The following is a 12,284-nucleotide window of genomic DNA, read 5'->3' on the forward strand; positions in this document are numbered from 1 at the left end:
GGAATGGGAGATAATAAGGCAGTGCATGGACCTCTTAGAATTAGCATGATCAGTAAAAATATTTGTTCCACATAAATGCCCACCAGACATCAAGGAGAAGACTCTTGATGAGCAAGGTGACAGGATGACCCATCTGTGAATAACAGTCAAGTTCTTTCCAAGCTCTCACAGCTTGCTAAATGGGTCAATGTAAAAATTGGATCTAATGGCAGACTAATATCATGCATGGGCTTAATAATATATATTTGTCCTCACCAACCTCTGCAGCATAATGCTCAACATATCATCAATGAATAAAGGCCATTGCAGAGAACTCGATAAAGCACCAATCAGGTATCTGACGTCAGGTTTATTGTATCAGACCCAGTTTATCATGAAAGAGGCACTGATTTGTCTTCACAAGAATAGATACATTCTGGGGCCGGCCTGGTGGCGCAGCGGTTAAGTTCACAAGTTCCGCTTCGGCGGCCCAGGGTTCGCCAGTTTGGATGCCGGGTGCAGACATGGCACCACTTGGCAAGCCATGCTGTGGTAGGCGTCCCACATATAAAGTGAAGGAAGATGGGCACGGATGTTAGCTCAGGGCCAGTCTTCCTCAGCAAAAAGAGGAGGATTGGCAGGAGATGATAGCTCAGGGCTAATCTTCCTCAAAAAAAAAAAAAAAAGAATAGATACATTCTGTTTATAGCACCCCTGTACATGGATTCACAAAACTCTTTTTATTCATTGCCATTACATCCCATCCAACATTGCCTCTAACCAAAAGCCCATATCACAGCAAAGCAATGGGCTCATAGTCATGAATGTCACCCACAGAAATTTGTTCTAAGTATCAGCCAAATACTTTCTCATTGCTTTGAGGGACAGTAAACTTTCAAAGGTTCCTTGTTTTTCACTTTAGAAAAGAAATAACTCTTTCTTTTAAAGTCCCATTTGAATAAAAACTGCGAAAAATAAAGTTATAAGATGAAATTAGTTTCTTTTTTAAATTTTTCCTTGTGATAGGACAAACATCTGTGCCTTTTATTCCTCCTCTAGAATTTCTCTATTAGTTGTAACCTCAAAGGGCAACAAATGCTCTTATATAAACAAAGAAAAGCATCCCTAAAGAATCCATTGAATTCACTGCCATCCATTGTCAGAATTTACTTCCTGTTTGTTGCTTCAGAACTAGTAACAAATGTGTTCAGTGTGGGTGACACACTTTTATTCTACCTAAGGTTAACATTGTAAACCAGAGTTTTTCCATGGCATTTTTCATCTCTGAATTTCTCAGGGTGTATATTAAAGGATTCAACATGGGAGTGATAACTGTACAAACCACAGTTATGGATTTATCAATGGGAAAGTTGGAAACAGGTCTAACATACATGAAAATACAGGGAACAAAAAAGAGGACAACCACTGTGATGTGGGAACTGCAGGTAGACAGGGCTTTGCGCCTCCTTTCCTGACTGTGAGCTTTAAGGGAATTCAGAATGACTCCACAGGAGATTAGTAGAAAGATAAAGATGACCATACAAATTGCTCCACCATTGGCAACCACAGTGAGGCCTACCACGTAAGTGTCAGTGCAGGCAAGTTCCAATAATGGATACATGTCACACATGAAGTGATCAATGACATTGGGTCCACAAAATGGGAGGTTGTACACAAAGAGAAGTTGAATCATAGAGTGGACAAAACCTCCAACCCAGGCCACCACTACCAGCAGGATGCAAACCTGTTGATTCATGATGGTCAAGTAGTGCAGTGGCTTACAGATGGCCACATAGCGATCATAGGCCATTGCCACCAGAATGAAGACCTCAGTACCTCCAAATAAGTGTTCTAGAAATAACTGTCCCATGCAAGCAGGGAAGGAAATTGTCTTTTTATCACAAAGTAAGTCCATAATCAATTTGGGTGAAATAACAGTAGAATAAACCGCATCCATGAGTTATAGATAGACAAGGAAGTAGTACATTGGGGAAGCCAGAGAGGGGCTGGCAAAAACAGTCACCACAATGAGCAGGTTGCCCACCATTGTCACAATGTAGATGAGTAAAAACATGACAAACAATGCTTTTTGCCCCTCAGGATCCCGAGTGAGGCCCAGGAGGACAAATTCTGTTACATTGTTACTATGTCCCATTTACTCTTCTATAAGGCCTGTTTCAAGGATGAGAGCTCAGAACAGGACCTGAAATGAAATTGTGAACATGACTATGAATACATCTATTATGTTACAGACACATCTTCATCATTATGTCTTCCGCAGTGGTTTACATACAATAAACATTTAGTAAATATCTATTGAGGTCTTCTACCAAAGAGCCCATTACATCTTCCTTTGACAATTCTACTTCTCCTCAGATGATTTTGCTGGGATTACAAGTAAACGATTCTATCTCAAAGTCTTAGTGGATAGTCTCCTCTGTGGAGAACGTAATCAAAGGCCAATAGTCAAGTCCTACATTTAGTAAAGACTTATTTGAATTGTGTCAGTTTTTGGCACAGAAGTCTGCAATGATGAACAAGGAAAGGGTTCCTATTCTCCAGAAACTTACTCACTGGTGGTGGTGATAAACTCTAAATAAATTGGCATGGAGTCAGACCTTTCGGTTGGTAGTATTTGTAGTAAGTACCTTGTCAATATGATCCATGTAGCACCAAAGACAATGTCTCTTCTGGAATAACTCACTTAATACTATGATATTCCACTATTAGATGTTCTGTCCTTTATGTCTCAAAGGACTTCATGAATCTCTCATTAAATTTAAAGAAACTAGACTTTGAACTGTATCAAATAACTGCAAAATTATTTAATTATTATTCCCTGTAGCCACTACTTGGTCTGACTGACTCTCTGTCAGTTTAAGGAGCTGTAATTCTCTCCATTTAATCTTCGCCTTCCCACAAATCTTAATGCACACAACACTACCTAAATTTTCAGCAAATATTTTTGAACAGAACTGAAATGGCTCATGACTATCACCAACTATTACATTAACATCTAGCTTTTTTTTCAAAACTCTTGGGATGAGAAAGGTAGTGAGGTTGGAGAAAACAGGCACTGGAAAGAGAGGTAGAGGACAATGGGACATAATTTTACTTGCAATGCTTCTTATGTACTGAGAGAGCTCAAAAACAGAAATTCAGTGCTCAGATTTGAAACAGCAGCATACTCATGGGAAAAGTCCAAGTTCAGTGTAAAAAGCCACCGGGTTTGAGTCATTTTCAAAATGTAATTACAAGCCTGCTCAGTTGGCTCTTTGGAAAACAAAGGGTTTAAACTAGATGGTCTCAAAATCCTTTCCTGTCCAACTGCCTATGATACTATTAGCGCAGCTCCACCTTATTCTATCCTGCTGACAATTGTTTTCTTTCTTCATATTTTTACAACTAAATGAAACTTTTCAAGCTTATCACTATTGCTTGAAAAAAGCTAGCCAATGGTAATGGGATCTGATAATCACAGAGACCAAATAGTGACTACAAGTTTCTCATTCAGTGTGTACGTATTTAAAAGACAGAAGATCCTTGGAGAGAGAACACAGCACAGTGATGAGTAATGTGGACTCTGGAGCTGCACTGTGTTGGAATCTCAGCTTTGCCACCTACTATCTAGGTGACACTGGGCAACTTAATAAACCTCTCTGTGCTTCAGTTTCATCATTTTTGAAATGGGGATATCAATCGTGCCTACCTCTTGGGGTGGTTGTTTTATTACACATAAAGTCCCTAAAACCTGGTAAGTGCCTGGCACCTGATAAAGGCTCAATAAATGACAGCTATTATTAATGTTCTTCAGTGCTTCACTATGAACACTGCATCAGAACAAGCCATCTGGATCTTTGTCATATTGATAAGAATTATAGACATAGTCCAGGATAAAAAGAATATTATAGCTAGAATTCATGAATCCCAATTTGGGTATAAGATAAGAAGGTATATTTTAGGAATTATCTATTTTATTATATGTGAATAGTAATATTTACCTACGATGGAATGTATTTTAGCTGGAAGCAAGCATAATACTAGAAAAAAAGTAAAAAATGAAAGAAAAGAATGTTCAAATCAGGAAGAAGAAATTATATTTAGGAAATGAATATTCACCCAATAAGAATATTAATGTGATAATGAAGTGAGGTCATATTCTTTAAAAACATCTTCAAAAACATTTCCTTTAGTGAACAAGACTTGGAAGCCCAATTCCCTGAGGCTTCCAGGGGTTACCCAGGAGGCTCCTTGGGAAGCCATAGCAAATAAACACGGAGCACTTCCTAGTAAAAATAGAAAAGAAAATTCAAAAGGAAAAGAAGCATTGATTTCTCAGAGACCCTACATCGGATGGTTAGGATAGAATTAAACCAGAGAGAAGAACTGTATAACTACAGACACAAACCCGAATTTGCAGATTATTCACTGCTCAAAAAACTTTACACAATTACTAAACCTCAAATATAGACAAGTTAATTACATTCACACGGATTTGGCAGGTGGGGAGGATATATGCAGGAAAGTCTGAGCTTTCGTTAAAAATCCGCTGTGGGGAACATTCCACACACACATTCACGTCACTGCCCTCCTCTTTAGAAGCCCACTGTGGTGAACATTCCACACACTCACTCACATCACTGCTCTCACTTGATTCAGAAGTTCTGTCGTTGTGGAAGTGGCAGGTTGACAAAGGCTCACTTGTTGAAGAACATAAGAGTAGAAGGTCATCTATATCCAATTAACTTTTTTCACTCCTTACTTTCTGCGGAATCGAGTGCTCTTACTCTCATTAATCATCAATATTGGATTTCACCAGGATGAATCTTCTATTACCAGTTGAATTATTTACCTGTGAAAATTAGGTATATAAACTATTCTCCGTAGTTTAAGTCATCAAAGATTTGATACTATAAAAACCAAAAGATAGTATTACTAGGTTTTCAAGTTAAACCAGTAAGTTAGCACTTCTTTATTTTGTAAATATCATTTAACATAGTTTCTTAAGAATAAGGTTTTTTAAAAAGACATTAAAATACTATAGGTAGAAAAATACTACAGTCCTTTACAATTTTACAATTTTATGCCTTTAAGTGACAGCAAGCAAGACACTTCCCTGAGTATGTGTTTCTTTATGAATGTGTACAAACGTGGTTGCTGTGATAGTTCTAAAAGATTCACACATAAAAGCCCTCATCAAGCTCCCAGAGCAAAATAGTCTTTTGTTGCTTTATATTCTAACGTGTTTGGTATGACATATGATTTTAAATTCTCTAAACATCTAAAAGTAATTATAAATATTAACATATCACATAAAATATAATAGCCCGTGAACCAAGATTATTAACTCATGAGTGTACTTGTAATGCATTACACGTTTCTCTTTGTTATTTGGCGAAACGGACAACAAACATCTGTCAGGCTGTAATACTAAAAGCAAGTACATTTTGCATATTCTGGTTTATTTCTTTGTGTTCCTAGCTTACTTTACTCAGTTCAGACTTCGTCCAATGAAAATATATGATATTTAAGAATTAGCTATCTTTAAACATATGACTTTTCAATGAGTATCCCCTGTTGATTGCTTCAAGAACTCACCTCTTGGTTTTTTCCTTGATCTCTAAAATCAGTGCTTCCTTCACTGAGGGTAACATATACCCTCGCATACCTATGTGTGAACACAGAACACACAGTCACGTATGACTGATCAGTGGATCTAGAAATAACTTCAGGTGGCCGCACTTTCCATCCTTCCACTGAGGTTCCCCATTACCTCAATCTTTAGATAAACGTGGAAGTATTGGGTGTGGATGCCTAGAATATAAAGACAGTTTTAAATACAACATAAATATTTACTGTGCAAAGATAATTGAACATTCTCACCTGCTGGGAAAATTTCTTCAAAGAGAAACAAAGCTGCTCTGTTCTCAGACTATGTAAAAAGTGATCTAATTAGTGGAGATTAACTTGGCCAAGCCCCTTCCTTGCCAAAACAAACTGCCCCCAAATTTTTAAACACTGACATTGGTTATTTGAATGTTTCTCCTCAGTCAATTACAGTGAGGCAACGAAAAAGTACTTTACTTTGAGGATTTAGGATGACATTCATGTCTCTAACCATTAATATATCCAGGTGCCTAACAAGACAAATACTGGGATTTAACTTCCTAGAATAACCAATGAGAGCATTCCTCCTGGTAATAGCAGAACTCTTTAGACTTTCAATCATTCAAATAGCTCATCCCTAAGGCTGCTTCCTCCCTAATTAAAAGCATGTCTCTACATCTATCCAACTTCCTCCAAGAAAATTGAGAAATTTAATAAATTTCTACAAGCAATGAAGGATATCTATGAACAGGAAAATATAACATGAAAACATCTAGAGGACCAGACATGAGTTGAAGATAGACTCCATCCTGGAAATCTCTTGGGCCACTCCATAAGGAAAATAATTCTTCCATTTATTTGCATGGACTCAGCCTATGGTTTTTACATCATGCTGTTTTAAATGAAAGATGATGTAAGGTCACTATAGATTAGTTTATTAGAATATGTGGAACAAATTCAAGTAAAGTAACCTCTTCTGGACAGTGTTCTCCCCTAGAATAATCCATAGAGAAAAAAAGATTTGGCTCTTGCCAACAAAGAGTAGTAAACAGCCAAATATGTGAAAAGCCAATAATGTGAAAAGAAAAAAATGTTAAACAAAGTAAATAACAAATTAAGAGCTTCATGTTAGGAAATATTTAGGCAAGGCAAGTATTTCAGCCAAAATGAAAGGAAAATCAGTTTCAAGTTTCCTTGTGATTCACATCCTCAACAAAAGAGCTCCTTATTGCAGCTGTTATAACCTTTGCTCAAGGGGCCCTGAGGCTCAGAGGGAGAAAGCACTAAGACTGAGAAGTAATTGAAGTTGATATTTGAATTCTTTTTTTTTAATTTCTGAAAATAAATTTATTTTAGGAGAAGGTGGTGGCACTTCTGTTCTGAAATTATTACACATGGAAAAACTAATCTTCAAACGTAATTTTTTGCCTTTTCATGAATAATCCATCAAAGACCTGAATTCTTCCCTAAGACCTGTACTCATTTTTCCTCAGATTATTAAGGCTTGTATTTGCATATCAAATAAAGTTAGTTTACCCAAGAATGAGTTTTCCATAATTAAAACAAACTCAGATTCATGTAGTATGTTTTAAAATATTTTTCCCATTTTTCTTTTTCCTTCCTAATTGTTTTTTATTGAGATTCATAATAGTTTACATCATTGTGAAATTTCAGTTGTACATTATTTTTGTCTTTCACCACACAAGTGCTCCCTTTCAGCCCTTGCGCCTACTGCCCCACCCCCCTTTCCCTGGTAACTACTGAACTGTTTTCTTTGTCCATGTATTTGCTTATATTCCACATATGACTGAAATCATCTGGTGTTTGTCTTTCTCAGTCTGGCTTATTTTGCTTAGCATAATATCCTCCAGGTCCGTCCACGTTGTTGCAAATGGGATGAATTTGTCTTTTTCTATGGCTGAGTACAGTTCCATTGTATATATATATCACATCTTTATCCAATCATCAGTCGATGGGCACTTACATTGTTTCTATGTCTTGGCTATTGTGAATAGTGACGCAATGAACATAGGGGTGTATATGTTACTTTGGATTGTTGATTTCACGTTGTTTGTGTAGATACCCAGTAGCAGGATAGCTGGGTCATATGGTATTTCTATTTTTAGTTTTTTGAAGAATCTCCATACTGTTTTCCATACTGGTTGCACAAGTTTGCATTCCCACTAGCAGCGTGGTGCTCCACATCCTCTCCAACATTTGCTGATTTTTTTTCTTGGTAATTATAACCATTCTGACTGGTGTAAGGTGATATCTCATTGTAGTTTTGACTTGCATTTCCCCACTAATTAGTCATGATGAACATCTTTTCATGTGCTTGTTGGCCATCTCTATATCTTCCTTGGAAAAATGTCTATTCATATCCTCTGCCCATTTTTTGATCCGGTTGTTTGCTTTTTGTTGTTGTTGAGTTGTGTGAGTTCTTTATCTACTTTGGAGATCAACCTCTTGTCTGATAAATGATTTGCAAATATTTTCTCCCAGTTGGTGGGTTGTCTTTTCATTTTCTTCATGGTTTCCTTTGCTTTGCAGAAGCTTTTTAGTCTCATATAGTCCCATTTGTTAACTTTTTCTTATGTTTCCCTTACCTGAGTAGACATGGTAGATATTTCAATTCTTGAAAAGACAAGTGATCACAGACCTGTAGTTCTCTATTGGAGTGGAGGTTGTTGAGAACTGTCTGAATCTATGTCAGGTGGAATCATAATGATATTCATTCCCTTAATTTTAGTTCAATATCAACTGGTAACTGTTTCTACAGGAAAGGAATTAGTTTTCAACAAGAGCCTGCCTGTACATCAAACCTTACTATGGGTTCCACTGAGGATGTTCATCTCCACACATATTTAGTTTAATATTGAATTTTCTAGGTCATAAGGGTCTGAGGTAAAGAGTCATTAAATACCTGTACGAACCATCTGAAGATCTTTATTATGTACTAAGCCACATCAAAAGTTGGAAGTTTTCAGCTTACCTAATAAATGGAAGAAAACCAGTAAGCCCAAATGTTACGTGTATTATTTGTAAGACTTAAAGAATAGATCTAAGGACTTTTCCTCTCTTACCAGTGAATGGCAAAGGATATAGTAGTTATTATTAATTTAAGAGAACTATCTGATATGATCAGGGTTCCTGTGAACTGAATTATGACTCAGAGCTGGAGAACTAATATATGCATAGGTATAGTTCTCTATGTCCCCCTTCCAGCTGAATGCAAAGAACTACTAAAGCTTTCTGTGTAACTGAATGAAGTGAAGGGATTTTCTAGAAAGATGATGTCTACTGCAGCCCAGAGGCTGAATTTATGTGCCCCAATAAGAATAATACACTTAAAATATTAACTGGTATAGACATTGCCTAAAAATACGTAATAATACCCAGTAAATTCTCTACAAGCCACATCCATTCCAAACTAGAAAATTAAATAGAGAGATAATATTTGTCATCTGGAAAAGTAAGAATGGGTTGTTCTGCATCAAATCTTCCAATAAGAACAATTGGAAGAGCTAGAAAAATATAAAATGTATGTGTTTAAAAGTATCAGAGATCTAACAAGGAATCGAGGATTTGTAGGTCCAAAATTTTGAAGAGAAGAGAAACTAGAGAGCTAAAACCCTGCATTTCACTGCTTCTTTTTCTGAAGATATGGCCCAATTCTAAAAGCCACAAATGAAAGGCTGAAAAGCTAAGTGGAACTTCCACAGATGCTTTACCCTGGGCAACAACAAATGAAATTGTGGGTCTATCAAGAAGAGGCTTTTGTAAACAAACAGGCTCTCATTTGAGACCACAAAGGGCTTTACTCTTGGAATCATGGTAAATATTTCTACTACTATAGAGTAGTTCTCAGAGAACCTCGAGCCAACCTTAATCATCTAACTTCTTGATTAGATTAGATTATCTGGGATTTATTTCTCCCCAAGCCTAGCTGGTAGCTAGAAACAAAACAAAATCCTCTTAAAGAAGAAAACATCATAAAATCCTTGAATTATCTCCACAGCTTTTGAAATATAAAATCTGGCACAAAAACAAAAACAACAAAGCATAGGAGAATACAAGGCCTAAGTGAAAAGCAATGGTAATAGAAACAGGTATAGATGATTCAGACTATGAAAAAACAAGCATTTTAAAATAAACCTAGTGTGTTCAAATAATTAAAGAACAAGATGGATAATAAATTGAATAAAAGAAATTTGAAAACTAAAATATATAGTAACTGAAATTAAGAACTCAATCATTGGTTTTAACAGCAAAGTAGACAAATATGAATAGAGAATTCATAAATGGGAAGTAAGATTAGAAGAGAATATGCAAACAAAAGCAGAGAGAGATAAAAGTTTGGACAATGCAGAAAATAGCACAAAATACATTTAAAAGGCACAGTGTGTAGCTCCAACATACTTTTAATTTAACTATAATTCCAGAAAGATAAAAGAAAGAGACTAGGCAAAATATTTGAAGAGATATGGCTGAAATTTTTCCAAAATTACTGAAAGACATTAAGCTGTATATTCATAGGGAGTTACAAATTTCATGAAGAATAAAATTTTAAGAGGATAAATTTTCAAAAAGGATAAATAGAAATGGTACAGCATAAACCCAAAAGACAGAGAAAACCTAAGGACATATTGCATTCAAGGAAGTAACAACAATGCTGACGACCAATTTCTTAAAAGGACTGAAAGCAAGAAGAGGAATGACATCTTCAGAGTGCCAAATGAAAACAGAGCTCAATGGCATGAACCTTACAAGATGAACATCTTAAATATGAGGATAAAACGTGAAAATAAAATAGTGGAATAAACTGCATAAAATCTAACTGAAAAAAAGTGCACTGTTTCTATACTAATATCAGAAAAAAGTAGACTTCAAGGCAGGACACATTTCCACATACAGAAGTTTTACAACTGCAAAACGTCAATAGAGAAGAAATATATAACAATTTTAAGCTGATATGCAACTAAAAGCATAGTTTCATAACTTTTTTTAAAAAAAACATAGATTGAACTAAAAGGAATAAGAGATAAATCAGCAATAATAGAGAGATTAACACGTCTCAGTAACTGCAAGAACATACACACCAAAAATTCATAAAGATATAAAAAATTTAGACAACATCATTAACAAATGTAATCTATTGACATAAGAAAGCAATGCATCCAACAACTGCAAAATACATACTCTTTCCAAGTGCACATGGAACATTTTTCAAAATTGGTTATATGCTGGGCCATAAAGCAATTCTCAAAAAATTTCAAAATTATATTCATAAGTTGTGTCTCTGACCATGAGGAAAATAAGCTAGAAAATAAAAGTCTAAAACTAGAAAACTCCTGTGTTTTTGAAAATTAAACAGTGCATTTCTAAGTAACTCATGGGTAAAGTAAATCACGAGAGAAATTAGAAAATATTTTGAGCTCAACAGTAACGAATTAAAACATATCAAAACTTGTGAGAGTCAACTAAAATCTTATTTGTGTGTATTAGAAAATGATAAATCTTGAAAAACCAATGCACTAAATGTATTTTCAAGAAGTTGTTAACATAACAGAAAAGTGAGGCCAAAATAAGCAGAGGGATGGAAAGAATAAAAATAAGAGTAAGTGTATGAATAAATCTGCATATTTTGCACCAACCACTAAATTAGGCAGTTGCTGCACTGCATTCTCACTTGAAGATGATCCTAAAGGGTTGTAGTGAAGGGAAATCCTCCCAGTAAGCAGTAGTTTGAGCAGTACATATGGTTTTGCACTTCACATAGAAGGAGAAATGGCCTGAGTTATGGACCTACGTTGACTTGTGGACCATCACTACGGATTTGAACAACTATTGAGGGAAAGGAAAACAAATGGAAGAATGGACAACAAAGCAGTTTGGAGGAGTGGTATGTGGATAGATCCCCTAGAATAGACACCGAATGCCACAAGGTTTGTTTCTTGTATAAGTACCATCAGAGATAATTCACTGCAGAGAAGGGTATCAAAAGTTCGGTTGACAAGAGGACCTGTCTTGTGCATATCACTCAGCATTTTCCCCAGCTACTTTTGTGGTCACTATCGCAGAGATGAATGCTCTACATAGGCTCAGTGAACAACATGATCTATCTTTCACCAATCCTGAGCTGGCTTTAGTACTGCTGAATGTCCAAAATTCCATCAGTAAAGTCCATCACTGACTTCTTAACAGGGCACAATAATCTAGGGGAACCAGCCAACAACCTGTGGCAGATTACTTCATTGAAACGCCTCAACCTAGAGGAGCCAGCATCTTGGCATCATATGTTCTAGGTAAATATTTGTCCCTTCTACTTGCAGTGCTTCAGTCTGCCTTATTATTCATGGATCAGAACCATTTATCCGTTGACATGGTATTCCACTCATTGTCGTCGCTAACCAAAAGACACATTTTACAGTAAATAAAGTAAAGCAAATTGCTCAGCACCATAGAATTCACTGGTGTAACCATATTGTCCATCACCTAGAAGCAACTGGTTGAATAGCACGTTGGAATGGCCTACTGAAAGCTGAGTTATGGTACCACCTGGAAGACCCTACTCTGAAAGTTTATAATAGTCTCCTATGTGTTTAGCATACAGTATGTGCTCAGTAACTTTTAGTCATCTTATATTTTATCCCGTGCATATTCATGACAGAATATCCCCATGCTAATACTTTCCCTCG

The 12,284-nt window shown here is 36.2% G+C and overlaps 1 protein-coding gene across 1 annotated transcript; it reads right to left on the reverse strand.

Annotated features, from left to right (window-relative positions):
* Window positions 1–1,186: 1,186 nt before the first annotated feature.
* On the reverse strand, window positions 1,187–2,134 carry OR4A124 (olfactory receptor family 4 subfamily A member 124). Its single transcript, NM_001391214.1, is given in 1 exon segment — window positions 1,187–2,134. A coding segment is annotated over 1 exon segment (948 nt).
* Window positions 2,135–12,284: the final 10,150 nt, after the last annotated feature.

Source organism: Equus caballus, chromosome 12, assembly GCF_041296265.1.
Source record: "Equus caballus isolate H_3958 breed thoroughbred chromosome 12, TB-T2T, whole genome shotgun sequence".
NCBI lineage: Eukaryota > Metazoa > Chordata > Mammalia > Perissodactyla > Equidae > Equus > Equus caballus.